The sequence below is a fragment of the Carassius carassius genome, chromosome 5 (assembly GCF_963082965.1).
Source record: "Carassius carassius chromosome 5, fCarCar2.1, whole genome shotgun sequence".
Classification (NCBI taxonomy): domain Eukaryota; kingdom Metazoa; phylum Chordata; class Actinopteri; order Cypriniformes; family Cyprinidae; genus Carassius; species Carassius carassius.
This window is the reverse complement of record NC_081759.1, coordinates 36926396-36953863: the sequence shown is the minus strand read 5'-3', so window position 1 is coordinate 36953863 and position 27468 is coordinate 36926396. Positions and strand designations below refer to the sequence as shown.

Here is a 27468-nt window from a genome sequence, read left to right as displayed (position 1 = left end):
TTCATGGCTTTTTGGTTTTTCATAAAGTGTTTTTTCAGGCTAGTGGAAAGAAAACACCCAAAAGACACTGTCATGTGTTTCTTTATAGCACTTTATATATTTGTGTCAATAGATTAAAATTACAATTCAATACACTTACACACACCAAACTTTACATTTTTATTCCAGTCTATATCCTGAAAGTTTTTACAGAGTGATTTGTTCATATATAATTTGCTCGATTATATACAACATTTTAATCCCTCCAAAAATGTAAAAATACAGTGTTTTCTGTCCATTATAAGCATTTCTGAATTATGGAGGACAAAAATGAGATACCAAAAATTCCATCTGTAAAAAGTTTTGACTAATATGTAAAACAAAATAAATAAACAAGAATTTTGAAACTGACATCATCCATGTTTAGATTTTTGTACAAGAAATGCATGCAATTTAGCGCACATTTCATTAAATAATGACTCATTGGCATATCTAAACCTAACATTTAAGAAAACTTGTAATACAAAAAAAGTTTGCAGTTATCAGTGTAATCAATCAGCTGGGAATGGCAATAACTATTCTTTTTGTTTTTTGTTTAGTTTATTTACCCTAATCACCTGCAGTGTGTCGCCTTACTTAACAAGAAGAATTGTAATGTTGCAATTTTTACAACAAATCTTGCCGACATTGTAGTACTATTAAAAAGACATTTCCAGAAGGTTATTTTATCTAGCAAACTTATTTACTGCTAGAAGCTCGTTACAGCGCGGCGGCGCCCCCTAGCGGACATGCGCACAACAAGCTGTCACGTTCATCCGCGTCATGTGACAAAAACCCGGAAGCGCAAATCACTGAAGATGTCGCAGAACGGAATTACGAGCTATTGAGGTCCCGTATCTTTCTTCTTTTTTTGTTCATAATTACTAATACAAAATGCATAATTACGATAAGACTGCTGTGGACCCCATGCCTGCAACCGCACCTGATTTCAGAGGGTAAGATTTTTAATATGATGCGCCTTTTCTGCTCAGACTGCACGTGACCTTACACTAAAATTACAATGACTTAGGGCAATTTTAAATTGAAATAGTCATTTAATGAATATCGTTGTTGAATTTAAAATGCTTTTAAAGCTCATATTTCGAGTAGTTTCATTTATCTAATCTCTTTTCTTTGCTTTCAATCAGGAATGACGGTTCACTTGTCTCTGTGCTCAAGACGCTGTTGTTCTTCACTCTTCTGATGATAACGTTACCAATCGGACTGTATTTTGCTTCAAAGTCTTTTTTCTTTGAAGGTATTTGCTTCCTTAGGGTGATAAGCCAGTCTTTTATTCATGCTTTAAAATAATAATAACAGTAATAATATTTAATATCCATGTGTAACACTACATGTCAATGTATATTAAGTCCTTAGGAGCTGATTTGCTTTGGTAATTCATGGTTTCTGCTTAACTCTCACGTTTTCTTCACAGCCTTTCTGGGATACTCTAGCAATGACAGCTACTTCTATGCAGCCATCCTTGCTGTGCTTGCCGTCCATGTGGTTCTGGCTCTCTTCGTTTACGTTGCATGGAATGAAGGATCACGCCAATGCAGAGAGGGAAAACAGGATTAAGCAAGACGATAAAACCTAAAGGGAGAGATGGAAACACACAACACACTCTGTCTGATTCATTCCTGAACTAGAGAAAAATAATGGAGTGACTCCATCTCTCGCTCTCTCTCTGTGTTTAATTATCTCTGAACGTCTCAGCCTATCAGAGAGAAGATGCCTGAGTTCTCAGAATGGAGGAGGTCATCTTTGGTCTGGCTATAGAGGTTGTGTCAGAAGGTGTTAGATGTTAATCTGTGTTTTTGTGCAGCATTAATTCAGGATGGCAGAGAAGACGCACTGTTCTCATGGAAGTTAATTGTTCCTGCAGTGTCATATTTGGACCCTTTTCAGTGGGGTCAGAGTTTTATGTTGACATTATGTGTTTCAATGTAGCAAATAAATCAACACTCCATCTCCCCATTGTTTGTGCCCCTTTTTAGGATAATATAAATAAAAGGATTTAATCATCAGAATATTGATTTAGATTACTCTATGCCTCTAATATATCTGTATGATTCACAGAAATTTTTGATCACGTGACATTTAATGAATTATTTTAACACTGTCTCTTTGAATCAAAAGCTCTCACACTTAACCTCAATATATAAATTTTGCATGACTGAATAGATGTTCTGGCTTGAAAATCAGAAGTGTTTGCTACAGCTTTCAAGCTCTGCCCTTTTTATTATCAAGTGGAAACTCAGTGTAATTAGGTTTGACAAGTGAATCAGCCTGAGACTAAGCTAGGGACAGTGACGGAGGGCAGTGAAATCATGATTATTGAGAGGTTTCTGCATTTCTAAGCCTAGTTTAGACTAGAGAACATGACCCCAAGGCGACACAAGAAGATGATTGCATGCAGAGTTTGCCAAAGAAGGGATGTGTATAAGTAGCTTTAAATTAAAATTGTAAATCAGAAATAAACTCCTGCATAAACCCATGGTTGAGATTATGACAAGAACAAGTTTAGAATACTGTTTTGAGATCAGCCTTGAGCTCTACCACATGAATAGGCATTTTAAACTCATTCCTTCTAGCAATCCGTACCTAAAGCAATGTACAGTTTAGAAAAATAAGCTTACATCAGTAAATTTTCTGAATAAATCAGACTATATATTTCATATTTTTATATTATATAATATAAAGAAAAAGTGTCTTTGAACCCCTGAGACAGTCTGCATCAAGTTGCATCAAAACACCCCGAAGAATGCATTTGGGTTTTGATGAGTTCATGAATAGGTTTTGGTCTGGACAGATTCTTACTGTGCTGTTCTTCATCTGGTAATGGAAGGAATGAGGGCTTTTACATACCGACTGCTAAAGAAGACTGAGCCAAAAATGATGATGACTGAGAAACAGACGAAAGGGAAAAGTGAGTCAAATGGCTTGAGGGATGAAGCTGGGCAGGGAAACATCCCTGCGGAAATATTGAGAGCATGTCTGGATGTAAGAGGAAGAGTGGAAAGGAGAATTAGTAGAATTTCCAGGTTTCCATCCAGCTCTGTCTTTTTCTCTGTCCACTGTTTACTACTATATTTGAGCTGTGCTCTGTGCAGCCCAGACTATAGGACTCTACATTGCTGTCAGCAGTACTATCATACTGAACTTTATATAATACAACAATAGGAGTTCATGTTTAAGCAATAAAATATGAGACACCATGCTATAGTCAAGGCTAAATTAACACAGAACCTGAAACCAATTTAACTGTGACTATTACAATAAATAACTGATTGCTTTTCTAAAACATTAGGGCTGTCACATAATAAAATATATAGGACTCATATTTAATAGATGTTATTTTATTAAGGAATAGTTCACTAGAAAATGAAAATCTGCTGAAAATGTTCTCGCCTTCAGGCTATCGGAATAGATTTGGAGTAATTTAGTATTATATCACTTAAATTGAATGCTCTGCAGCAAATGGGTGCCATCAGAATGAGTAATATTATGAAGAGAGGACTTGGATTTTAGCCAATAACACTGGTTTGAAGTTAAAAATATGTCTAATTGATGGATTTGTTTACAAATATGCAACTTTTCACTTCGCAAGATGCTAATCGATGGACTGGATTGGTGTGCATTACTTGTTTTTATCAGATGTTGGAACTCTGTCTGATGGCACCCATTTACTGCAGAGGATGCTTTGGTGAGCAAGTGGTTAAATGCTGAATTTCTCATCTGTTCTGATGAAGATGAAAACTAATCTTGGATGACCTATGGGTGAGTAAATTTTCATATTATGATGAACTGTTCTTTTAAATCATTCTGATAATATATTTCCTAATAAACAAAACCTCGCTTTGCAACAAAGATAACAATCCACTAGTGTTGATACTGTACATTAAAGCATTATTATAAAATAAATATATATTTAGAATAGTTAATGTTTGAAAATTACTTTTTAAAAAGCGAACGTGAGTATTTTGTGTTCATGGCCATCTGTGTGTAATATTTGACCATGATGTTTGATTTACCTGAATGTACTCAGATCTGAAGAGGGAAGTTTCAACACATGTATTTCTTTTGATCAGTTGAATTCTCACACTTGAATGAAAACATTTACTAATTAACTTTATGAATTAACACTTTTTTTGAGTTTGGTGAAAGTGGGGTGGTATAGTTATAGCTCATCAAAGGTAATTGAATGGCTGCCAGTTCAGTTCCTACTGATATCACCACTGTGTTGTAAGTGTGGATGAAAGTGTGTGAATAAGCATCTGATATCTAAGAGAGCAGATAAACTGCCACTGGCCCCATCTTCAGGATCAGTTTTCAGACAGGTGGCCTAATGGAACCTACATGTTCTAATCATCTCTTAATAACACAGAGATAGGAGATGGAGAGGTCACAGGTTAATGTTAGTGAAGCAATACTTTGACATATACAGAAGAGAAAAGAACTGTGGGGAAGTTGGAATGAAAGAGGAATGACTGAAAAATACAGGTCTTATTAGAAGTAACTGCAGCTCCACAGTAACAGTGGGGGGGGGGGGGGGGGGGTATTACAGATAAATAGGGCAAGGATAGCTGTTATCCAACTGTTCCTCAGACAGCAGTCCTGACCTGGAATCTACACAGTACATGATAAAACCACTAGCAGTCTGTCTATTTCTGTTTCACTCATTGTGTCTCCCCACTCCTGCCTCCCCAGACACAGAGATGATTTTTGCGTCATCATATCATTCTTAATCCAGGTCTGTGTGTACGTATCTGTGAGGGTCCATACGTGCTTGAGTTTATGGGTGGGTATGTGTTTGTGTGTGTGCATACGAATCTTCCCCTATTACTCCCTGTGACTCACTCCCGTCGTGTAAACACACATGCAGAGAGGTGAGAGGATGTTGTATAATCCTCCCCATTTCCTGTGTGCATGTGAATGTGGCTTTCTACAGTTAGACAATACATGACCTAACTGAGGTCAAAAAAAGTCTTGACCATGCAGTTCAGACTTACAACTAACACGCTGACACATTGCAAACTGAACATAAATATCTCATCTAAAATGAATAATTTATATAAATTGTAATTTTAAATGTATTAAATAATAATAAATCATATATCTAATGATGATGCCTGATACACATGGTAGAAAGCTGAATTAAGGAAGAGGAAGTACATGTGCATTAAAGATGGCTAGAGCCATGGGATTTCACTTTTTGGCCGTTGGTCAGTTGGTCACCTCATCAGTACAGTAAAATAACAGATTAAATGCATTTAATACAGTATTCACATAATTCTGCTCATATTTAGTGATTCATGCTATAAATTATGAGACATATCTGTAGTCGGCTAAGTGTCTCATGGAACAAATCTACTGTAGTGCTGTAATGGGATCTGAAGCAAAACCAAAGGCCAGAAACTGGGTCAGACATCGACGAATGTTTTTGTCTAAGTATGAGTCCCGTCTTAACCTGCAGAACCAGAATCCTGTTGCCCAAGTGGAACACATCCGCTAAGTCTCCATGGACACAATTTGGGCTCTCATCCTGTATTTTGATTGTGCAAAAGTAACTAAGGGTGATTCACCGACTAGCGACCATTGCCATGGAGACTGGGTTCTCTCTCATATTATCTTGGAATTGTTTAGATAAGTTCAGTCTAAAAGAGAGAGAAAAGAGAGACGGAAACAAAGAATAATTCTAAATTCTCTCATAGAGTAATCCACAGAAGCTAATTTGAGGCTTGTAAACATTTATCTAAACTGTCTGCACGGGAGAAACGTGTATGTGCTCAGCATTCAGAGGTAACTGTGAGTCATTTCGGATCAGTAATGATTTTGCTAATGATTTAGACTACTGGTCTAGAACTAGCCATCTTGAGTTGCCGGGTACAGACTTATATTTGTCATGCTGATCTTGGACCAGTTATTCATTGAGCTCAGGCTGGTACATTGGCATGAGCCAGCACACTGACTCATTGGGAATTCTGCCAGGGCACTGGGACAGCAATGTGTGCTCTGATCTGTACTTAAACACCAAACACCTAATCTTTTCTTCACTCTCTCTTTCACGTCCCAAATGTCTCAATTTCCTTGATGTTACAGATAACTTAAAGTTATCCTGTTCTATGCATACTGTATGTATGTTATATATACCTTGTACATGGGGAGGTCTTGGCCTAGTGGTTAGAGAGCTTGACTCCTAACCCTACGTTTGTGGGTTTGAGTCTTGGGCCGGCAATGCCACGACTTAGGTGCCCTTGAGCAAGGCACCGAACCCCCAACTGCTCCCCGGGCGCCGCAGCATAAATGGCTGCCCACTGCTCCAGGTGTGTGATCATGGTGTGTGTGTGCCCTTGGATGGGTTAAATTCAGAGCATGAATTTTGAGTATGGGTCACCATACTTGGCTGTATGTCATGGCACTTTAATTTTTTTTTTTTTTTTTACTTATACAGCATTCTGCATGATGACATAATCAGCACTATTTATATACTTGTGTATACTATCTGTAATGAGTATATTCTGTAATGCATCTAAAATTAATATAAATAACTGAAAATGTTTTTTAAGGGTTATTATCTTAAAAAATATGAATTACCTTATAATTTACAGAGAAACAAAACATATATTGAATAAACAGTTCATCCAAAAATGATTTGAAAAAAATTTGATTAATTGGGAACTAAAACTATATCTTGAAATATCTACAATTATTTTTGCACAGAAAAGAAAAAAAGAAAGTCAAACAGGTTTGAAAAAACCTGAGGATGATGAGTTTTCATTTTGGGGTGAATTATCCTTAAATGAGACAATCCATGTGAGATTATTGATTTATTTACAAACCATTACATGTATTTGGATTATATTTAATTGCTTTGAACACTGGTGTATTTTGTTTTACTTTGTTCTGTTAATGTTTACTGCATTCTTTCAGTGTCTTGTGTGTTACCCTGTCGGTATTTTTGATGTAAATTAACACTCTGCTGTCTTAAAATGATAAAGAGGTCAAGGATGAGGTTAATGAAAAGTCATTGTGTGTTATTTCTCCACCATTTTTTTTTACTATCTATACATTTTAAATTAGTGGTTTACTGCAAATGAGCTTTAAATTAGGGCTTTAATGATACAAAAAAATAGGCCTTTGATAACATATTATTAGCAAGTTCTGGCAACAACATCTGCAATTTCTATATAATTGTATTCTACACCTTTGGTCCTATTTGATTGCTTGTGTATGTCCAACTGATAAGTGATAGCTTACATTTACAGGTTGCACAACAACAGTGACTCAGTATGGATCAGCTGTGTGATTTCTGCCTCTGGACTACAGCTGGCTGTCCTCGACTGCTTCATTGACCAAGCACCGCTGAGCGAACCGTCGGCAGATGGCAATCACTGTCTGACATGACCTAGTTACAGTCCACAGCAGCACGATCCAATTAAACCCCCTCCCGCCCGCTGATCTGTGTACAGTTTGAAAGAAAATCTTTCCGCTTCTTAGAATTACGTTTCTTCGTCTTTACGCGCGCAAACAATTGGAATTTTAACGGTTATTTTTTTTTCTTAGGGTAAAATTAATGGGGTCAGAGTACGAATTATGCAGTGAATTTCTGCCTGTCAGGTTTTTCAAAGTTCTACGAGGAGACGCATATTTTGTGATAGGCGAATGAAATGCTGAATGATGAGTTTTTAAAATTTGTTGACGTACTTGGAAAGGGCGTTAGTGGTGTACTGTATCCATGGTTACCACCTCAGACAAACTCACCTCACGTTAGTGTTCGTCGGAATCTAGTTGGAGACCGTTGTAAATATTCGCTCTGCCCAACGTGCAATCTAACTAACTTTTATGGTTGCAGAAACGTTTGAAAACAACTTTGACTCATATATTGGTAAGTTATAGCCTACAAAATATGCAACCCCATCGCTGGCCCTCGTGCTCTCTTAAACTTATTGGTCCAGATGGAGGTTAGTGATGACGCAATATTTCAAGGCATCGTTTACAGCCACAAACTAATAAGCTGCGAAATACACCTTAATGAAATAATAGTCCTTACATAACATAACTGCCTGCAGGACTCCCACGTCATTTGGGAAACTCGAGCATAACTATGACATTTTTTTAAAAACATCGTTGGCTCTAATGGTATTTGTAATAACCTACTAAATCTGTAACCTAGGCTCCCCCTTTTATTTCCACACGAAGAGCTTGCCTCACTGAGACACGGCCTCCTTAATTCTCCGCCGATGACATTCTCTGGCCGGCGTTCAAATGGGTTGAGAATGAGAACGGAGAGAGAGAGAGAGCGCACACCCGCAGCGTTCCCCACAGGTTCCCCACCGTTGACTCTGGCGAATCCGGTCCGGTCACGCCCCTTCGCTCCTTTTAAGGTGTGACGACGGCTGCTGACGTAAAGCATGAGGTGTGTGCGTTGGAAAATGAACATCAGTGAATGAAAAAAGCGCTCTGGAAGTCACTCATTGCCCACAGAAACGGTGCCGGTTATGTAACCCTATTGCATGTGTAAGGCAAGGAAGGCAAAAAACGATCTCGGTGTGTCTCGTCGCTGGAGATTCCTAGCAACTTTTCTGCTGAGGTCGGGTTCTGATTGCTGCCTCTGATTAGGTGAGTACGTTACTGCCGGTTGTTGCTTGGTTTAGTTTGTGAAATTAGAGCACACAAGAAGAAGTGTGTCATTGTGTTAAAGGCGCCCATAACGGGGTTACATGGTGCTGTAGACGTTCTGTTCGTGCAGTTAAAGTTGCAACAGATAGAACGAGTAGTGTTTGTTTTGTTTTTATTAGTAGCGAGAAGTAAATTTGTTTTTCTTGAAATACATTTATGGGGTTCTCTCTGTGATTAAGTAATTTGTTAAGTACAGTCTCTGTACTTTGTTCGTGTACTTCTTGTGAAGTGACATATTCCAGGAATGTGATATCTATGGAATGTGATATATGTCAGATGGTTGTACGGATTGTGTGAGTCTGCATATACATATTCATTCATTGGCCGAGCTGACGTTTCTCTGTATGTTTTAAATAGGTCAATAGGTAAAGTATAGTAAAATCTAACCCTACTCTGTTTTCTTTAACATGGACTGAAGTCATAGATCATGCTTTTAACGATGCCGATATGCCTTTTGAAAGTTTGGACGTAATAACCCTCAGAATAAAAGCACTTATGAAAAGATTGCAAGTTATGTAACACATGACTTGAGAATCATGAGCCGGTGGCAGTGACGTCATGCCCTGGATTTCGTTGAGGGGAATAGAAAGTTCACTGCTGAGTCTGACGATGTGTTCGTTCAGACTTTTTTCCACTGGACACTCGCTTATAGTTTTCGCTCAAAAATGACTTCGATCTCTCTTATTGTCTCATTTTATGTGTAGTCTAGTTCAGTTGTTGGTGTTACTAGTTCTGGACAAAGTTAACAAATGGACGCAAAGTAAACATTGTATATTGGTGACTTGTTTGATTGTGATTATAAAGGCTTTTATTGTTTGTGTAGTTTATGTATGCCTGGCACAGCACGAGGGCAGTTGTCGGTCCTTTTTTTATTCTGGTTGCCTGAATGAAACTCAAATGACATCAAATTAATCTATGAACAAATTGATTTATGTTTGATAATGCATTGGTGTGATGGATTCACACCTGAACTGCTTTGTTGCATTGAAAAATATAATCATTTTCAAATCAGTAACAGTGTTCTCCTCAGCTGTACGAAAAGCAATGTAATGCTCAAAAATGTGTTTTAGGCTGTTTTGTTTATAACTAGACGCTTTTTAACACCCCCCCCCCCCATTCATGTTGAAGCTAAATGGGAGTTGAGCCTGGTCAGTAATGGGATGGGGAAACATAATGAAGGCTGCTGCTGGAAGTATTAGTGAGGCCAGCAGATGGTGCACACCATTTATAGTCCCCTATAAAGAAATTGTGACATTTCTGTAAAAATAATTAATGTTTAAATGAAGTCCTGATTCAATGTGGTCATACAGATTCCAAGAAGGATGTAAACCTGTTGGCCAGACAGATGCTGGTGTTGGCACCTTATGGCTGTTGCATGATCCACTTTGATGCTGCACACTGGTGAATTCTCTGTAAAGTGCTTTGGCTGAGAAAAGTGATCTATTAATGAACAGATCTGAATGAAAAATTGGAAGGGGAAATGTGGTCAAAGTATGCACTCATCTAGCCTAATAATCCAAGATCTTTTTGAGCAGAGCATTTGGAAACAGTTGACAGGATAAAACAAGCATGTAGTATATGCTTTAGACAACGCTTATAACAAATTCAGATCTTTCTTGAACAAGATTATCAGAACCATCAGATATCAAATTAGATGAAACCTGTGCAGCTGGTTTAGAAACTCTAAACATTCATCTTTTATTCTTTCCCTCAATGATGGTCCTCTTACATAATTGTATTCCTTCTGTTAACTGTCAAGCCTACAAAGAGCATGACATGCTGTTTCATTTAAACTCTTCATTGTTTTAGCAGGCTTTTTCAGAGTGTCTTTTTGTCACATGCAAATTTTGATATTTTCTTTCAATATGTTTAAAGAAAGCAAAGTGAATCATGATAATAACGTGCATTGATTTGCGTGTTTCATGTGTATTTGATCTGTCTGAAAGTGACTGTGAATGGGTGGGAGACTGAAAGGGAGAGATTGTGAATCAGCCTGTGTCATGGTTAATTAAGTTGCCAGTTAATTAGCCATGTTAGTAATGTGCTGATTATCACCCAGTGGTCACTTAATGTAATGAAGCAGTATGCTGTTTTGTAAGTGTGCTGTGACGGATAATAAATCAGATTCATGTGTTAAGATCAGGGCTTGAAAACGAAAAAAAAAATTCAATCGTTCACTCCGAGCAGAATCAATATTTTCTGTTTTGCATTCCTCTGATATTATTACCATTCCGATACCGGTTCGGGTGGAAGAAATACCGGTTAATAACGTTATTTTTTTTAAAAACAATATTATTTGCCTAATCATAATAATTTAATAATAATAAAGTGTAACGTTTTCTTTACTCAAAAAGAAAAGGAAAAAATCGAGATCTAACGCTTAGTCACAGCCAATAGGCTACAGCATCATCATCTCTAGATTTTGGCCAAATGTAAGCTACTAAAAAAAAAAAAAACAATCTATCAACACTAAAGACAAAGTATTTTTAAGATATTTAAAATTGTTTGCTGCATTGTTTAAAGAAAAAAAAAAAACATTATAAGATTGCATTTTGAGAGTAAAAAAAAAAAAAGTCGCGAATCACGTCGCATTTTATTAGCCCTATTACTTCCGAAAGAATAAAGGCTAAAATGCCTGTAGTCTAAAGCAAAATTTTTAAAAACATTATAAAAACAGTTGGTCAATCCAAAAACAAATTAATCTAAGGTGAAGCTGATGCGTACCTCTCTCTTTCGGCACGAATCCAAATGTTTCCATGTTCACGACGTATCTGGATGCTAAAATGTTATTTAATATAAAGAATATAGAATAATAGGAAATGTATAATAAGTAACGCTGTATATGCGTCAGAAAGTCGGAATCCAAATTTCATTCTAAGAATTATTTTGAGGTTAATATAGCAAATGAAAACTGTTCAGCCTCCGGCTAATTTGAAAAGCTTCATTAGGCTATTTTAGTTCCCCTCACTCCACAACAAAATAATTTCAATTAACAGTATTTAGAGAAGAACAAGAATTAAAAATATAAGAAGCTATAGCAATATTAACCACAAACTAAAACTAATAAATTTAGGCAAAAACGAAACTGAAACCAACATTGGGTCTCATTCAACACAAAATCAAAAATTCCGTATTCGCGATGTATTTGAATGACAAATGATTATACAAAATAGCCTAGTGTTTATTATGGCCTAATGTTTGTAAACATTCTGTGTCTGCATTATGTCTATTTCTGAATGAAATAATATATTTTTTTCTCTCTAAAAAAACTAATAGGCTATACAAGTTTTCTCTTTCTCTTGCTCTCTCTCATATATATATATATATATATATATATATATATATATATATATATATATACACGTAGCGTATTTTAACCATGCAGCAAACCTTTTTAAATATTTTGATAATTTACTGAAAATAGATAAATGACTTTTTAAACCGTTTAACTGATTATAAATCGGTCAAAATTAGCTGATACGGTTTGCTGCGTTAATGCACACTCAGATACCGGTGACTGTGAATGAATCAGCAGAGCTTGTACGAGCTTTTGCTGAATCTTTCTCAGACGTTTCCAAATGTCGAAATTGGTTAGCGCATCTATCTGTGCATGAAGATGTCCAATGCCTCCGGCGAGCGGAGCTTCTCAAAGTTGGGAATAATCAAAGGAGAGCTGCAGTCCTCAGTTGGGCAGGAAAGGCTAAGCATGCTGGCGCTTGAATGTCGAATGCACATGCACCAACGCGAAGAAAAAAAGGCCCTTTTTGCGCTGCAGCATCAGCCCTAATTTGGTCTTAATCCGGCCCTGAAGGTGGTGCATTGCCATTGGACTTGCCTACGATGAGTTCACAGCTGAGCGGACATTTCACTCATTGGCTTCAGCGTCATATTTGCATAGACAGTACTACTAGAATTCGTGATTGGTTGACAGCAAATTTCAAAAATTAAATGGAACGATAAAATAACGTTATTACATGTTATAGGCCATTTCAAATCTTCGATTCTGTTCGGAACTTTAAAATTTGATTTCGTTTCTGTTTCTGGTTCTGTTCCTGTCAAAATTTTGTTTGTTCCCGGTTTTCGTTTTCGTTCCTTGAACCGGTTCAGAGCCCTGGTTAAGATGTTTGCTAGTGAATTTAGTGTTGGTCAAGAAAAGAATAGGTGTTTGCAGTCAATCACATGCTGTCCAAACCATGCAAATGGACATTTGGCAAAACGCTACATGTGTCTGAAATGGCCCCAATTTCCTTATATAGTACACTGCTTTAGGGGACAACCATTTGTAGTGTCCGAAACCACAGTGGACATTCAATCCCATAATGCACCTCAAAAAATAGTACACAGTTGATGTATACTTTACGACTAGGCTAGCTGCTACAACATACTCATGCGCTATGTGCATTATGCCAAATTAATTCCGCATTTCATTCGCAGCATTTCCAACGCACTCAGTATCCAAATTTGCTCATCTGTTTTTTTTCTTTACTTACTTAGTGGACTTTGTAAGCAGTGTAATGTAGAGAACAGGGAATGAGGACATATTATTTTTTCAAAACTTCTAGTTGTTAGTACTTTCCTGGCTCTTGATTGGCTCTCCTGAGGTTGCCAGCCATTGATTATCTCAACATTACTTCATCAGAATAACGCAGATGTATTTTTGAAGGATTTAGTGTTTTATATAGCTCTCTTAATCTGTTTCATGTTGTATTAATGGCTCAGTCAGTTATTCTCTTTATTCAGTCCTGTATATCTGTTGCACTGTGTGGGCAGATGTGCTGTGTTCTGCTCTAAATGTTAAATTGTTCTGCATAAAGGCTCTCATTAGTAGAAAATCTCATACAGTGACTCACAAAAAAAAAAAAAAAAAAAACCTCAGCAGAAACTTGGGGTTGTGGGTGGTGAAGGCATGTGACAGGTACACCCCCTCTGGTGTGAGTGTGTGTGTTAGGTAACAGATGACACAGTGAAAGGGCCACTGCTGTGCTGTTACGGAGCTATCACACTGGGGAAACTGGGTTACTGGGGCATGGCCTGCAAGCTTCGCCCTAGCATGCAGGCAAGCATGTCATTGTGACTTGGCAGGCAGAAATGGCAGTGAGCTGCTACTGCGTCTGATTGTGTTAAAAAAAAAGCGCCGGCCCTTTAAGAGCTCTCAGAGCAGTGGCAAATGTTCAAATTCTGTGTCAGATCTACAGCCATGTGAACAGAGCATGAAGCTAAAAAACTCAGTAGACAGATAAAAATGAAAGAAACTCAGCAAAAAGAAGGACACAGAATGTGTACAATGAAGGGGAGAAAGTGAAGAATAAAAACATAAGAGAAAACACCCTAATGTCTGACACCATTAAAAAGCAGCATTTCAAGCATGAATTGAGATTTATATAAATTTCATCATCAAATGAAGTCCTTAGCAAAAATTAAGTTTTAATATATTTGATACATTTTCACTGTCTGCAAACTTTGTATGTGACTGATTCCTACTTCTGGGTTTCCCAGAGTAGTGTTTGTGAACTCCCGGGGGCTTTGGAGTTGATGAAAAGCTTTTATTAAATCATAAAAATTAAAAATCTCAATAAATAATACTTGAGAAAAAACATATGAACAACTATAACGTAATCATGTAGCCACCACAATACAGCTGCCCCTGCCCCGCGAGACCTTCTACGGCCATTAGAAAAACGGCAAATAGAAAAAAACTAAAAAATGTAATATTGTATTTACTTGCATGTCATGTGGCCAGTAACTGACATCATGGTTTAATTTATGAAATATTATTAATTAAAAACTCAGGAAGTATTTAAAGACATCTCAGACAGTTGTTTATCACTTTGCATAAAAGCACTATGCCAAGTGTATGGAAATGTATATGACAAGGATCTCAAGTTGCCCCCTAGTGGCAGTTGTGACAAACTTTCAATTTGTGAAGCTTCTCTGTGTCTGTACGAGATGATTTTATAGTTAGACTGTAAACCTATAAAAATGTATTCTGAAAACACATTGTAAAAGTTATTTTGTCATGCCTAGATGACTTGATGTTTTTCAAACACCTCAATAAATCTTTCTAATGCAGTGAAGGTCTTTGATCTATACCAAGAGCCAAAGGTCAAATTGTTGGTACTGACATAAATAAAACCACTGTCTTGAACATCATATGTTGTTGTTGTTATTAAATTGTTATTGCTAAAATTGTTGTTGTTATAAGTTTCTTTTTTTTACTGTTAGTAGTAGTAATAGCAGTAAAAAGTAGATACAGCATACAGATATAGCATACAGTATAGCAATAGGTGTAAACTATGATATTTGCCCTCCCTCATGCCCACTGTCTCTCCTTGCCCTGAGGTCGCTCAGATGATTGTATAAGTTTGACAAATGAATGCAGTGTGAATGATTTCTTCTCAAGGTTTTGAAACACAGTTTGAGGGCAGCACTGTTCTTTTTTGAGGGATTTTACTACCGTCTTCTCAAAGCTTCTTACTGGTGACCACAACACAGTTAAACACTGGAAACTTCTTTTATCTGTCTCTTTCATTTCTTTTATTGCATACTGCTATATTTTACTCTTATTGTTCTTCCTCCTGAAATGTCATGTCCCTTTTCCTCATTGTTCCTTTTTTCTTAGTTGTTTCTTCAGTGCTCTCTCCTTTCTTTGACTCGAATCAATTAGAGTCAGGCTAATCGATTCTTACATTCATGTTTCAATTATGATACACTTTGAGGCATTACTTACACTCCCTGTCTTTCTTTGATCTTGCGCTCTTTACATTCTCTAACTCACATTTCCCTGTGAACTTAGATGCTAAAGTTTGTCCAGAAACAGACACGGGACCCTGAACAGGCCCAGATGAAAGATACAGACTTTTTCAAATTTTTTACCATTCTGAAAGAAATATCTGCTGAATACTGCAGAATGAAAAAGATTATTGTCAGCAAATTTAATTGCATATTTCAGTAGAATATGCAGGAGATGGAGTGTGTGTAGAACTTGGTGGTGAGGCAGACTACACAAATATCATCTTCCCCATATGATGTTAACACAGTAAAGTAAACTCAATAATTTTACAAAAACAACATGTATAGTAAAGTAATAAACAAAGCTGCTCTCCCTGATAAGCCTCAGTTCTTATCTGTTTGTTCAAATATAGTTTGCCCACTCTGAATTAACATCACAAACAGACTGCAAACAAAACAAAAATCCACAATTAGCAGATAGACCATGTGATTACTGATTTTATATGAAGCTGCCTGATATCTAAAAAAAAAAAAAAAAAAAAGATATTTGCGCACACACACACACACACACACAATCATCTGTTAGTTGGATTTTTCCTTGTAGTTTGCCATGAAGCTTCTGTAAACAGCCGTTTCAGGGCTTATTTACCAGCTAAATTATGCGAAATCTGATTGAGGGGTTGATAAGAATGATGAATTAAATCTACAGTGTTTAGTGATTTATATTTGTGATGCATTTTCTGAGGATTCTTTGATGAATAAAACATTGAGAACAGCATTTAGTTGAAAAACAAATCTTTGCAACCTTATAAATTTACCCTCAGTCTAAAACTCTTCGAATTTAGCTATTGCCATAGAGATTATCTCCTCTCTTGGTGTAATAAATGAGATATAAAGGTTAAAAGCTGGGACTGGATGCCTACAACCACCCCCAGTCATGATTATAAATTCTCAGATGTGAAGAAAGCTCATTGATTAAGTTCTCTGCTGCTAGGCCAGAATCATGCTAAGAATATCTCCGTTGTGCCTCATTAGTTTCGGTATGCTTTGTTTTTTGCAGTGATCATATCAAAGAGTCAGCCCAGAGCAGGATGTGTCACGGATTTGGGATTAGGTCACTGCTACCACCATCAGTCACGTTTGCATTATTCACTGTCACTGACCTCTGTCATGCCTGTTTTTATTATATATATATATATAGTCATGATAACATTAATTCACATTTAGGAAGCATTCTCTAAAAATACACGGGTGTTTTTTATCTAGATTTATCTTACTTGTGTATTGTTGAACTTTTATCAGCATTCAGCACTGAAATCAGTGCATGAAATAGGCGACTTATTATAAACGAATGACTTCATGTCGCTTTACTGTGTTTGAAAGTTATATGTGTGTGTGTAGAGTTTGTAGCTCTGCCCAATGTCGGCGTCATAGGGAAAAGGGGGACAGGTGAAGCACTCAATGGAAATTCATCATGATTATCATGTGAGCATTGCATCCAGCAAATGTATTTAGCCATGAACTGCATGTGCCAGAGAACTCTCTGGAAAGACATTCAAGGTTTAAAACGATTCATGGGCCATTAGTAAAAGTCACTGGCTTTTTAACTTAAGGTTTTTCAGCAAACTATAAACAGTTCAAAATGTGCTCTCTGCAGATTGCTAATCTTAAAGAGGTTGTATATGCATTGTACACTGAAACGGTTGGGATAAGTTTACTTGGCCTGAAGCTGTAGAATTTGCTTGTCATTTCTAGTAACATGAAATATTGATGTCAGTGATGCAAGATTTACAGTAATAATGAAATAACTGAAATGTCTCTTCCTGGCACAAGGCTGTTATGTGGCTTTAGAGATGAGCTGAGATATAGTGAACAAGTCAAATAGATTAAAATAGCTGTTTTCTGCTTGAGTACATTATAAACTTGTATTCATTGCTATAATGGTAAAGCTGAATTTTCAGCAGCCGTTTTTTCAGAAATCATTCTAGTATTGCTGATTTGATGATTAAGTGTTATATTCTCTGATTAATATAAGGTTCAATAGAGCAGCGTTTATTTGAAACAGAAACGTCTCAGGTTACGAATGTAACCATGGTTCCCTGAGAGGGAACGAGACACTGCGTCCTCTGAGGGGACACTATGGGGAACACCTCGTCGTGACCCGTGTCTGAAGCATAATTTGAAAAACGCCAACGTGTTGGCCGGCGACAGCCTCCGACGTCACTACCAGCGCGACTATAAATACGCGCCTGTAGGACCCGTCACTATCTTCTTCGTGAAGCTTGCGTCCGAAGCATGGCAGGGAGCTAGAGGACGCAGTGTCTCGTTCCCTCTCAGGGAACCATGGTTACATTCGTAACCTGAGACGTTCCCTTTCAAGGGAACTTCGAACTGCGTCCTCTGAGGGGACACTATGGGGAACAGTATACCCACGCCGCCATGCTGAGGGGAGTGCAGACCAGAATCATGGCAAACACTAAGTACCAACTCTACCGCTTTTCTCTTCACCGGGAGTCGCCCCTGGGACGGTCTGACGGCTGCCTTATGACATTATCCCTTACGGCCAAAGGCCTAAGCTACATACCCAACTTATCCTGTAGGGCCCTGGCCCGGGGTAGAGCTAAAGGCTTGGAATCACAGAGATTCCTTTAAAGGGATACGGCTAAGAGCCTGGCACTTTCCTCTACCAAGTCTTTGCCTGTCACACAGGGGCTACTGCTAGCTTTCGCAAAAACCTCCCGAAAGGGCTGTCCCCACAGCACTCTAGTAGCGGCGCCCTGTTCTAGATAGGTATCCGAGGATACCTAGGTGGAGTGGTGCCCAAGATGAACGGGGCTTAAACCAACTCAAGAAAGGGCACGAAGCAGCAGCGCGAAGCCCTTACCATCTAGGGATTTTAGAAAGAACGCAGAGACTAGCGTGCGAACTTACCACAATGTGGATTTTAGAAAGTGCGCAAAGACTCCCGTGCACACTTACCATAACATGGATTTAAAATACTGTTCTAAGGAGGGGTTCTCGTGGGACTCTGTCAGAGCAGCTCGTAGAAGAATGGCCCGGGAGTAGAGCAATTGGAGGCCTCAGCCCCTGCCTCAGCAGGATGCCTGCTCTCACAGAGCGTCTCAAACAGTATGTGGTACTGGAGCGCTCTGAAGAACCGGGAATCAGTCTCCCAAGAGAGGAAGACTCCGAGCTCCGAGCAGCATGCTCATAGGTGACCCTTTCAGAAAAGGGGAGCGCTGCTGAACTACCCGAGAATTGCCCACACAGCCCCCCCAAGTTGAGGGGGCTTGGGGTGTACAATAAGTACAGACCGGTTGGATGAAGCCCAAGGAACACCGGGGCGAATCATCCCGAGAAAGGGAACGAAGCGGAGCGCGTAACCCTTACCATACAGGATTTTAGAAAGTGCGCAGAGTCTTGCGTGCACACTTACCACTTTACGTGGATTTCAGAAAGTGCGCAGAGTCTTGCGTGCACACTTACCACTTTACGTGGATTTCAGACAGTGCGCAAAGCGTTAACGTGCACACTGACCACCATGTGGATTTGAGAAAGTACACAGGCAAGCGTGTGTACTGAAAGGTTACCTGACAACCACAGTATGTGGGAGCTCACATTCAGAGAGGCCTGTGAAGCCTGCTACCTGATAACCACAAAATGTGGGAGTTCACCTACAGAGAGGCCTAGAGAGGCCTACTATCTGTTACCAGATAACCACCTCAGTGGAAACTGAAAGCAATATGGAACTCGACTCCAGGGAGGCCTGGTGAGGCCTACTACCTGACAACCACAAATCGCGGGAGCTCGCTTTTTAGGAAACGCACAGTATGTGGGAGCTAAATCTCCAGGGAGGCCTGGTGAGGCCTACTACCTGGCAACCACAGTATGTGGGAGCTCACCATCAGGGAGGCCTGATGAAGCCTACCACCTGACAACCACAATATGTGGGTAGTCCACCCAGCCCCTCATGATAAGGGAAGCGATGCTTGAGGTGTATAACAAATACACACTGGTTGGATGAAGCCCAAGGAACACCGGGGCGAATCATCCCAAGAAAGGGAACGAAGCGGAGCGCGTAACCCTTACCATACAGGATTTTAGAAAGTGCGCAGAGTCTTGCGTGCACACTTACCACTTTACGTGGATTTCAGAAAGTGCGCAGAGTCTTGCGTGCACACTTACCACTTTACGTGGGTTTCAGACAGTGCACAAAGCGTTAACGTGCACACTGACCACCATGTGGATTTGAGAAAGTACACAGGCAAGCGTGTGTACTGAAAGGTTACCTGACAACCACAGTATGTGGGAGCTCACATTCAGAGAGGCCTGTGAAGCCTGCTACCTGATAACCACAATATGTGGGAGTTCACCTACAGAGAGGCCTAGAGAGGCCTACTATCTGTTACCAGATAACCACCTCAGTGGAAACTGAAAGCAATATGGAACTCAACTCCAGGGAGGCCTTGTGAGGCCTACTACCTGACAACCACAAATCGCGGGAGCTCGTTTTTTAGGAAACGCACAGTATGTGGGAGCTAAATCTCCAGGGAGGCCTGGTGAGGCCTACTACCTGGCAACCACAGTATGTGGGAGCTCGTCTTAAGAGAGACCTGATGAAGCCTACTATCTGAAAACCACAATGTGCTATTTAGTGGAACGCACAATATGTGGGAGCTAAATCTCCAGGGAGGCCTGGTGAGGCCTACTACCTGGCAACCACAGTATGTGGGAGCTCGTCTTCAGAGAGACCTGATGAAGCCTACTATCTGAAAACCACAATGTGCTATTCCGTAGAAACGCATAGTATGTGGGAGCTAAATCTCCAGGGAGGCCTGGTGAGGCCTACTACCTGGCAACCACAGTATGTGGGAGCTCGTCTTCAGAGAGACCTGGTGAAGCCTACTATCTGAAAAAGCCACAACATGCTATTCCGTGGAAACGCATAGTATGTGGGAGCTAAATCTCCAGGGAGGCCTGGTGAGGCCTACTACCTGGCGACCACCGAACGTGGGAGCTCACCTTCAGAGAGACCTGGTGAAGCCTACTATCTGAAAACCACAATATGCTATTTAGTGGAGACGCACAGTATGTGGGAGCCAAATCTCCAGGGAGGCCTGGTGAGGCCTACTACCTGGCGACCACCGTATATGGGAGCTCACCATCAGGGAGGCCTGATGAAGCCTACCACCTGATAACCACAATATGTGGGAGACCACCCAGCCCCTCATGTTGAGGGAAGCGATGCTTGAGGTGCATAACAAATACACACTGGTTGGATGAAGCCCAAGGAACACCGGGGGCGAATCATCCCAAGAAAGGGAACGAAGCGGAGCGCGTAACCCTTACCATACAGGATTTTAGAAAGTGCGCAGAGTCTTGCGTGCACACTTACCACTTTATGTGGATTTCAGAAAGTGCGCAGAGTCTTGCGTGCACACTTACCACTTTACGTGGATTTCAGACAGTGCGCAAAGCGTTAACGTGCACACTGACCACTATGTGGCTTTGAGAAAGTACACAGGCAAGCGTGTGTACAGAGAGGTTCCCAAGCATCGCAGAGGCGCTGGATTGCACGGGAGCGGTGAGCTCCAACCCTCTTTTCTAGGCGAGGGGAGCATCACCTGAGGCAGTAAATACAGAGCTTCTTGCCGTAACCACCACCTCCCCGGATGCGCCAGGCGGCCCCTCAGGGTGACCTGGCCGGACATCTATGGAATTCCCTGCAGTGCTGTGCCAATTCTTTGGCCACCTAGCTACTGTAAAGGAAACTCACAGAGATTGTTAGTAGACATATAACCACCAGCAACATAACCATAAACAGGTAGAGCAAGGGTACCTACTCACCCACCCTCCTGTACTGGAGTCCCGCTGCGGGGCGCCCCCTTCTGGTCCAGACCGTCAGTAAGGCGGTTGCTATGAACATAGAACCAACCAAAACATCATAGGTCCAGAAAGGAGACTGTTATGTGAGAGACCGTCCACCTAACCTCGATCAGGTGGAAAGCTGGTGGCTACAGGGGAATTAGGCAGGGGAGGACAAAAAACAGAGGTTAAAAACAGAGGTTAAAAACATCCGCAGCTACTAGGTCATCCTACCGCTCTGACCCGGGCGAGGACGCTGCCTCGTCCGAATCACGTCCCTCAGACCCTGCTTACCGCTCCGTGATCCGCGGTTCCTCTTGCCCCTGCCCTTAGGCGGGGGAGGAGCGCGAGCCGCAACACTAGCCTTCTGCGCCCCTCTACGACCCTCAGATCGAGATGGGCCAGGACCCCTGAGTTGCTCGGGCTCGGACCTGGACCTTCGTGGAATGAAGGATTTAAAGGCCGCTGAGCGCGCCCTTGCCTCCCTGAACTTCCCGACCACCATCTCGACGGAGGTACCAAAAAGCTCAGAAGGCGAGACCGGAGCATCGAGAAGAAACCCCCTTTCTTCCTTCCCGATGTCAGCCAGGTTCACCCACAGATGTCTCTCTGTCACCACCATGGCCGCCATAGACCTGCCCATGGTGGAGGCGGCCTGCTTGGTAGCTCGGAGAGAGAGGTCTGTGGTGCGGCGCAGCTCGGCTACCTGGTCAGGTGAAAGGCCCTCACCTGTATCCAGGTCCTTCAGCAGGTCAGCCTGGTAGGCCTGGAGCACCGCCATCGTGTGCAGTGAAGCCACAGCCTGACCGGCTGCCGCGTATGACCTGCCATTTAAGCGGGATGTATCTTGGAGGGGCTTAGATGGCAAAGCGGGAGATTTAAGAGAGGATGTTTGCCCCACAGAGAGATAGCAAGCCAGCGTCTCTTCTACAGGGGGCATCCTCTCATAGCCGTTCTCATGCAAGCCCTCGATATTAGCATAGCTCGTATGCTGAAACCGGTGGATGTGAGAGGAAAACGGCCTCTTCCATTCCTTTTCGACTTCTGCATGTAAGTCAGGCAAGAATGGAAGGCTCACCTGGGCTGGAGGGCTATGGTCAGACAAGTACCGCTCAGCGAGGCGACCTCGTGGCGCCACCTTGCTGGCACGCTTCCATGGCAAATCTAATTTTGCCGTGGCGCGATCCATAACCTCTAACAGCTCCTCATACGCGGGACAGGAGGATTGAGAAGGCTCAGCCTCAGCTTCTTCACCACTCTCAGACATCTCCTGCTCTTCCTGGGTAGAACCCAGCAGAGCACTAACTTCAGTGTCAGAATGGGTTAATGATACCACATCTGCCTCCCGAAGTTCGCTCTCGTTCGCCGCCAGAGAGTGTGAAAAGGAAGGTCCCTCTCTACACTCCTCAGCGAGATCCATTTGTGATCCCCACGAGCTCATTCTCCTCCGTGCCTCGGTAACGGCGGGACCTGAGCCGCGGGATCCAGATGGCTGTCCCTCTTTCCTCGAAAAGAGAGACAAACGAGAGTGGAGCTTTCTCAGAGAGAAACGCTCGCAGTGCACGCAGACCGCCCCCTCAAGGACATCGCGCGCGTGCTCTTCGCCCAAACAAGAGACGCAAAGAGTGTGCGTGTCATCGGGTGTCAGATAACGCTGACACGGATGCACACACTGTCTAAACGCCTTGCTAGTGGAAGCCATGATGAAAACAGTAATAGATCGCTCTTACCGTTTTGGTCGTTTCTCAGGTGCACGCTTCAAACAAAACAGTCAACTGAAGACGAAGAAGATAGTGACGGGTCCTACGGGCGCGTATTTATAGTCGCGCTGGTAGTGACGTCAGAGGCTGTCGCCGGCCAACACGTTGCCGTTTTTCAAAGTATGCTTCAGACACAGGTCACGACGAGGTGTTCCCCATAGTGTCCCCTCAGAGGACGCAGTTCGAAGTTCCCTTGAAAGGGAACTTTTTTTAACATTATAAATGTATTAACTGTTACTTTTGATCAATTTAATTGCTGAACAAAAGTATTAATTTAAAAATCTTACTGACCCCAAACTTTTGAATGGTAGAATCTGGTTCTTTTTCATCCTTGATTTGCATTCTTTTAATGTAAAAGAGCAGTGTAAACATTCTGCTTAAAATATCTGGTAACACTTTATTTTAAGGTGTCCTTGTTACACATGTTAAATGTACTTAATATTATAATAACAATTAATTATGCATTATTACATGCGAGTAACCCTAAACTAAACCCTAACCCTAACCTTAATCATATAGTAAGTACATGTAGTTAATTAATATTACTCAGTACATACATGTATAATTACACTGTAATAATGACACCTTAAAATAAAGTGTAACCAAATCTCTTTTTATGTTTGATAGTGAAAACCATGTCAGATTGGTTTGAGGGGAGTAAATGATGACCTCAGACAAACCTGACAGAGGAGCCCAGTCAGAGCACTTGTGAACGGCTGTAGATGGTGTTGGGGCAGATAAGTCTCTCTGAGTAGGGATTTAATGGCCGTAGAAGGTCTCGCAGGGCAGGGGCAGCTGTATTGTGGTGGCTACATGATTACGTTAAGCAAGTGGAAGTATGCTGCACATGACTATGGAGAAAATGTCTGGTATTCATGTCGCTGTCTGTAACCTTCTAATGGTGACATACGCAATGTTCAGCGCATGATTATATAACCGCCTGTACAGACGTCATTCTCTGCTCAAATGCCTCTCTCCCCCCATCCCTCCTCCTCTCTCCTTTAAAGTGCTCTCTTTCTGTTTTTTTTCCCCTCTAGGTCTGTTTCTTATCCCCCTCCACTTTCCCCCGCCTACATTTTTCTGCATTTTATGTGATGTGCCTTTGGGTGCATGATTAAGAGACATAATAATTTTTCCTCTGTTTTTTATGTCTCTTTTTTTTTTTAAATACAAGTGTGTGTGTGTTTAGCTGTGTGCAAATATGGGTTTGTTTGAGTCTTGTAAACCTTGATATAAAGCATTGCCCAATGAGAAATCATTAGAGTGATGCAGTGCAAGTCTGAATGGAGGCACACAGGGAGTCTAAAGGGGTCATATCATGAGGAGTCAAATGTTCCTTGATGTTGTGAGCATAGGCGGAGTGTGTATCCACCTTTTTCCTATGCTCCTTGATGCTTTGCTCAAATGATGGGAGTAATTTCCGCTTGCACTGTAAACAATCAGCAAAAGGTTCACTCTATGAATGCAACATGCACAGATGAGTGTTTCAGATTAAGACCTCTTTTAATCTGGGAATATTCATTTCTTAGGCTTGAGTGGGGTCTTCTTTCTGTGTAAGCATGAGTGGTTATTTATCTAGATTTCTAGGTTAGTCTTATTCTTACCACTGCTTAGAACACCAGAGTCTGTTCAGGTTAAAACTATTCCTGTCCGGGATTAATTCCATTACAGTTCATCTGTTTTGGCAGGTGTTGGTTGTGTGGCGGTTGAGGATTTGGGCTTTTTTTTGTATGTTCACTTTTATGGCTGACTCATGACAATTCTGCACCATCACCAATGTGTCCTTAAGCAAAACACAGAAGATTTTAGTTTTGTAATGCATCTGATCTCATTTGCATTAATTTAATTTTTATGCAGTGCTGTAGATTCATTCAAAATCAGTTCAAACGTGCCATATATTTAGGGCAGGTATATCGCAAAATAAAACCAGACAGAGAGAGATCGCAGGCAGCTGAAGTTGGATCTCAGGAGGCGGGTCATATTTCCAAAAACCATTTCAGGGATCACTCTAAAGCCGTTGTCTTGGTCTTGGAAAATCAAATCAAGCAAACCAGAAGGTGAGACAGATATTCTGAGCATGTACTTGCGGCTTTCAGCTTGTGAGATTGGAGATCAATAAACCATAAACATTTGAGATGCCACAGAAAACAGTAGTTTTTGATGCCATTGTAGTTCAAAGGAGTAAAGCTGTCTTGTAAGGGAGGGTGACATACAAGAAGCCATTACACAAACAGCACCATGTGAAAGCATGTCTGGAGTTACCAAAAAGCAAAATCATGATTCGTGACCTAGATGCAATATGAGAAAAGATTTTGTGGTCAGATGAGACCACATCTTTCAAAGAACCATTTTCTCATGTTTTTAATGTATACCAATGTGTTGTCATTTGATGTATACCATACCTACAGTAAAGGATAGAATAGAATAGTGGCTGGTAAAGTGGGCATCTGGTGCAAAATACATGGAAGTACAGGTGAACCCTTTGGCTGCAAAACTGAGCTCTGAAGGAGGTTTCAGTTGTGGTTAGTAAAGTGTCATCCACCCAATACACAACCTAGCTGTACAGGATGTTTGTCTGCTGGAAATATATTTTTTGCCCCCAGCAGAATTTTAGCTGGCTTACCACATAATAATAATAATAAACGGTTCTTTATAGCAGTATTTTTCATTAAAAATGAACATATTGGTTTTTTTTTACAAACAGAACATTTGAAACAAGTAGAAATGTCTACAACCATAATGTAACTCCATAAATGGATTTTGCTGTAAAAAGATGGCAACTGCTGGAAAAACATAGCTGTCTTTGGTTTTTGTTACTGCTGCTTCCAAGACTGTCAAAGACCATTTTGCTAAATTTTATATTAATCTTGGCATCATTTACACAGAACATTTTTAAACCGAATGTACAAAATTGACATAAAAAATTATGTAGAACATAATTCTTTAAAAAAAAAGGTAAAAAATATTATTGAAAGGATATTTTTTTTAAAGCGATAAAATAAAAATATTAAAAGAATGTCAAATGGTGCTTTTAAAATGAACACATTATAGAGATAAAAATGAAGTAACACTCATTTTTCCAATAGTATTTCATGTTAGTGTGTAGCTTTTATCTGAGCTGGTACATACAGTGATGCATTATGGGATATCCGACAGTTTGTTCTCTCAATCTGTGTTCAGCCAGCTTGGGTGTGGCTCCAGTGGTAGAGATTCAGGTCTGGACTTTGGTTTTGTGGTTTGTTGAGCTGACTATTAGCTAATATTAGCTGACATATATTCGTTTTTCCAGTATATCATTATCCAGGATTTCTATTTCCAAGCAGCCCTATGCAAATGTTTGGATGCACAAAAGTTGAGAGGGGGAATTTATGTTTGTGGCTGTAATTTACAGCTTAATATTGCACTGTCCAGCTCATAACCAATGATGCCATATAAGCTCATGAGTCATGACTCACTTTGACTGTATTGTTTTGTTTGTTTTCCTGTTTGCTAAAAGGCCAGGAAGAGCCGTAGGCCCTTTGTGTCAGCTTACAGATATTCCAAAAATTAAACGGATAAATTAACATCACTTTGGCTATACTGATATGGAATCAGTGATGTCATGCTAATGTCATAGATAATGTTCTCAATACAAGTCTTTGTTGCTGTTATGCAAAACGTTAATTATCCAAGAGCCTTCGGTATGTGTGTGTGATGTTTGAGTTTGCATGTAACTGTGCCAGCATAAATAATCAGTATTTCGGCTTTTGTTGCAGTTACAATCTTTCTCTCTGTGTTGATTGCTCAGTTTGCCTCTCTCACTCTCTCCCCTCTTTCTCTTTGCATTTTGCAGGACTGTGGGGATTGTTTGAGTGGTTAATATTAATGAAATCTAATGAAAGTTTTGAATATACAAGTAAATTATTTATGCTATGTTGGTGCTCACAGGAGAGATTGATGGTTCTTGAATTATAGACTAATGAGAGGAAACCTCAACAGTCATTAGACTAAAAACATAGGAGCATTAGCCAAAAGGCCTTTTAAATACAAAATATAAGTTTGATAAATGAATGCAGCCTGTTTGATATCAAATATTAAGATGGTTTGGTAGGTTATTAAAAGGGCAATTCGAAAGAGCAGTGCTTGTTGTCTTGGATGCGGAACAGGTTAAAAGGTGAATTTATTATACAAGTCAAACTGCAAAACTGCAGCTGCATTGACTGTCTGACCTGTAGCTGCAAGTGTCTGTCTTAACAAACGCTGAATTGCATCTTGGGACAAGTATAGCTCTGAAGTGGCCCTAGACTAGAGTCAATCTAATCAGGTTACGTTTCAATGTGTCCCTCTGGCGAACTTACATAATGTGTTAAAATATCATGTTCTCTGGGTGTGTGTTTGTATAGGCTGGAATACACTACAAAATGTTTGCCACGAT

At 40.3% G+C, this 27468-nt stretch overlaps 1 protein-coding gene and 1 long non-coding RNA gene across 2 annotated transcripts in view; both read left to right on the top strand.

The window, feature by feature from the left end:
- Positions 1-803: 803 nt before the first annotated feature.
- LOC132141526 (vacuolar ATPase assembly integral membrane protein vma21-like) lies at positions 804-1991 on the top strand. The gene is made up of 3 exons (XM_059551101.1): positions 804-974; positions 1167-1276; positions 1454-1991. Exons 1-3 carry the CDS (start codon positions 913-915, stop codon positions 1594-1596), a joined length of 315 nt encoding a protein of 104 aa, XP_059407084.1. The 5' UTR covers positions 804-912; the 3' UTR covers positions 1597-1991.
- A 5769-nt stretch (positions 1992-7760) lies between these two features.
- The window catches only part of LOC132141524 (uncharacterized), a 44252-nt gene continuing 24544 nt past the window's right edge, over positions 7761-27468 (top strand). Inside the window, exons 1-2 of the long non-coding RNA XR_009433900.1 lie at positions 7761-7906; positions 8221-8640. This is a non-coding gene — a long non-coding RNA (uncharacterized LOC132141524). The remainder of the gene's footprint in view (positions 7907-8220; positions 8641-27468) is intronic.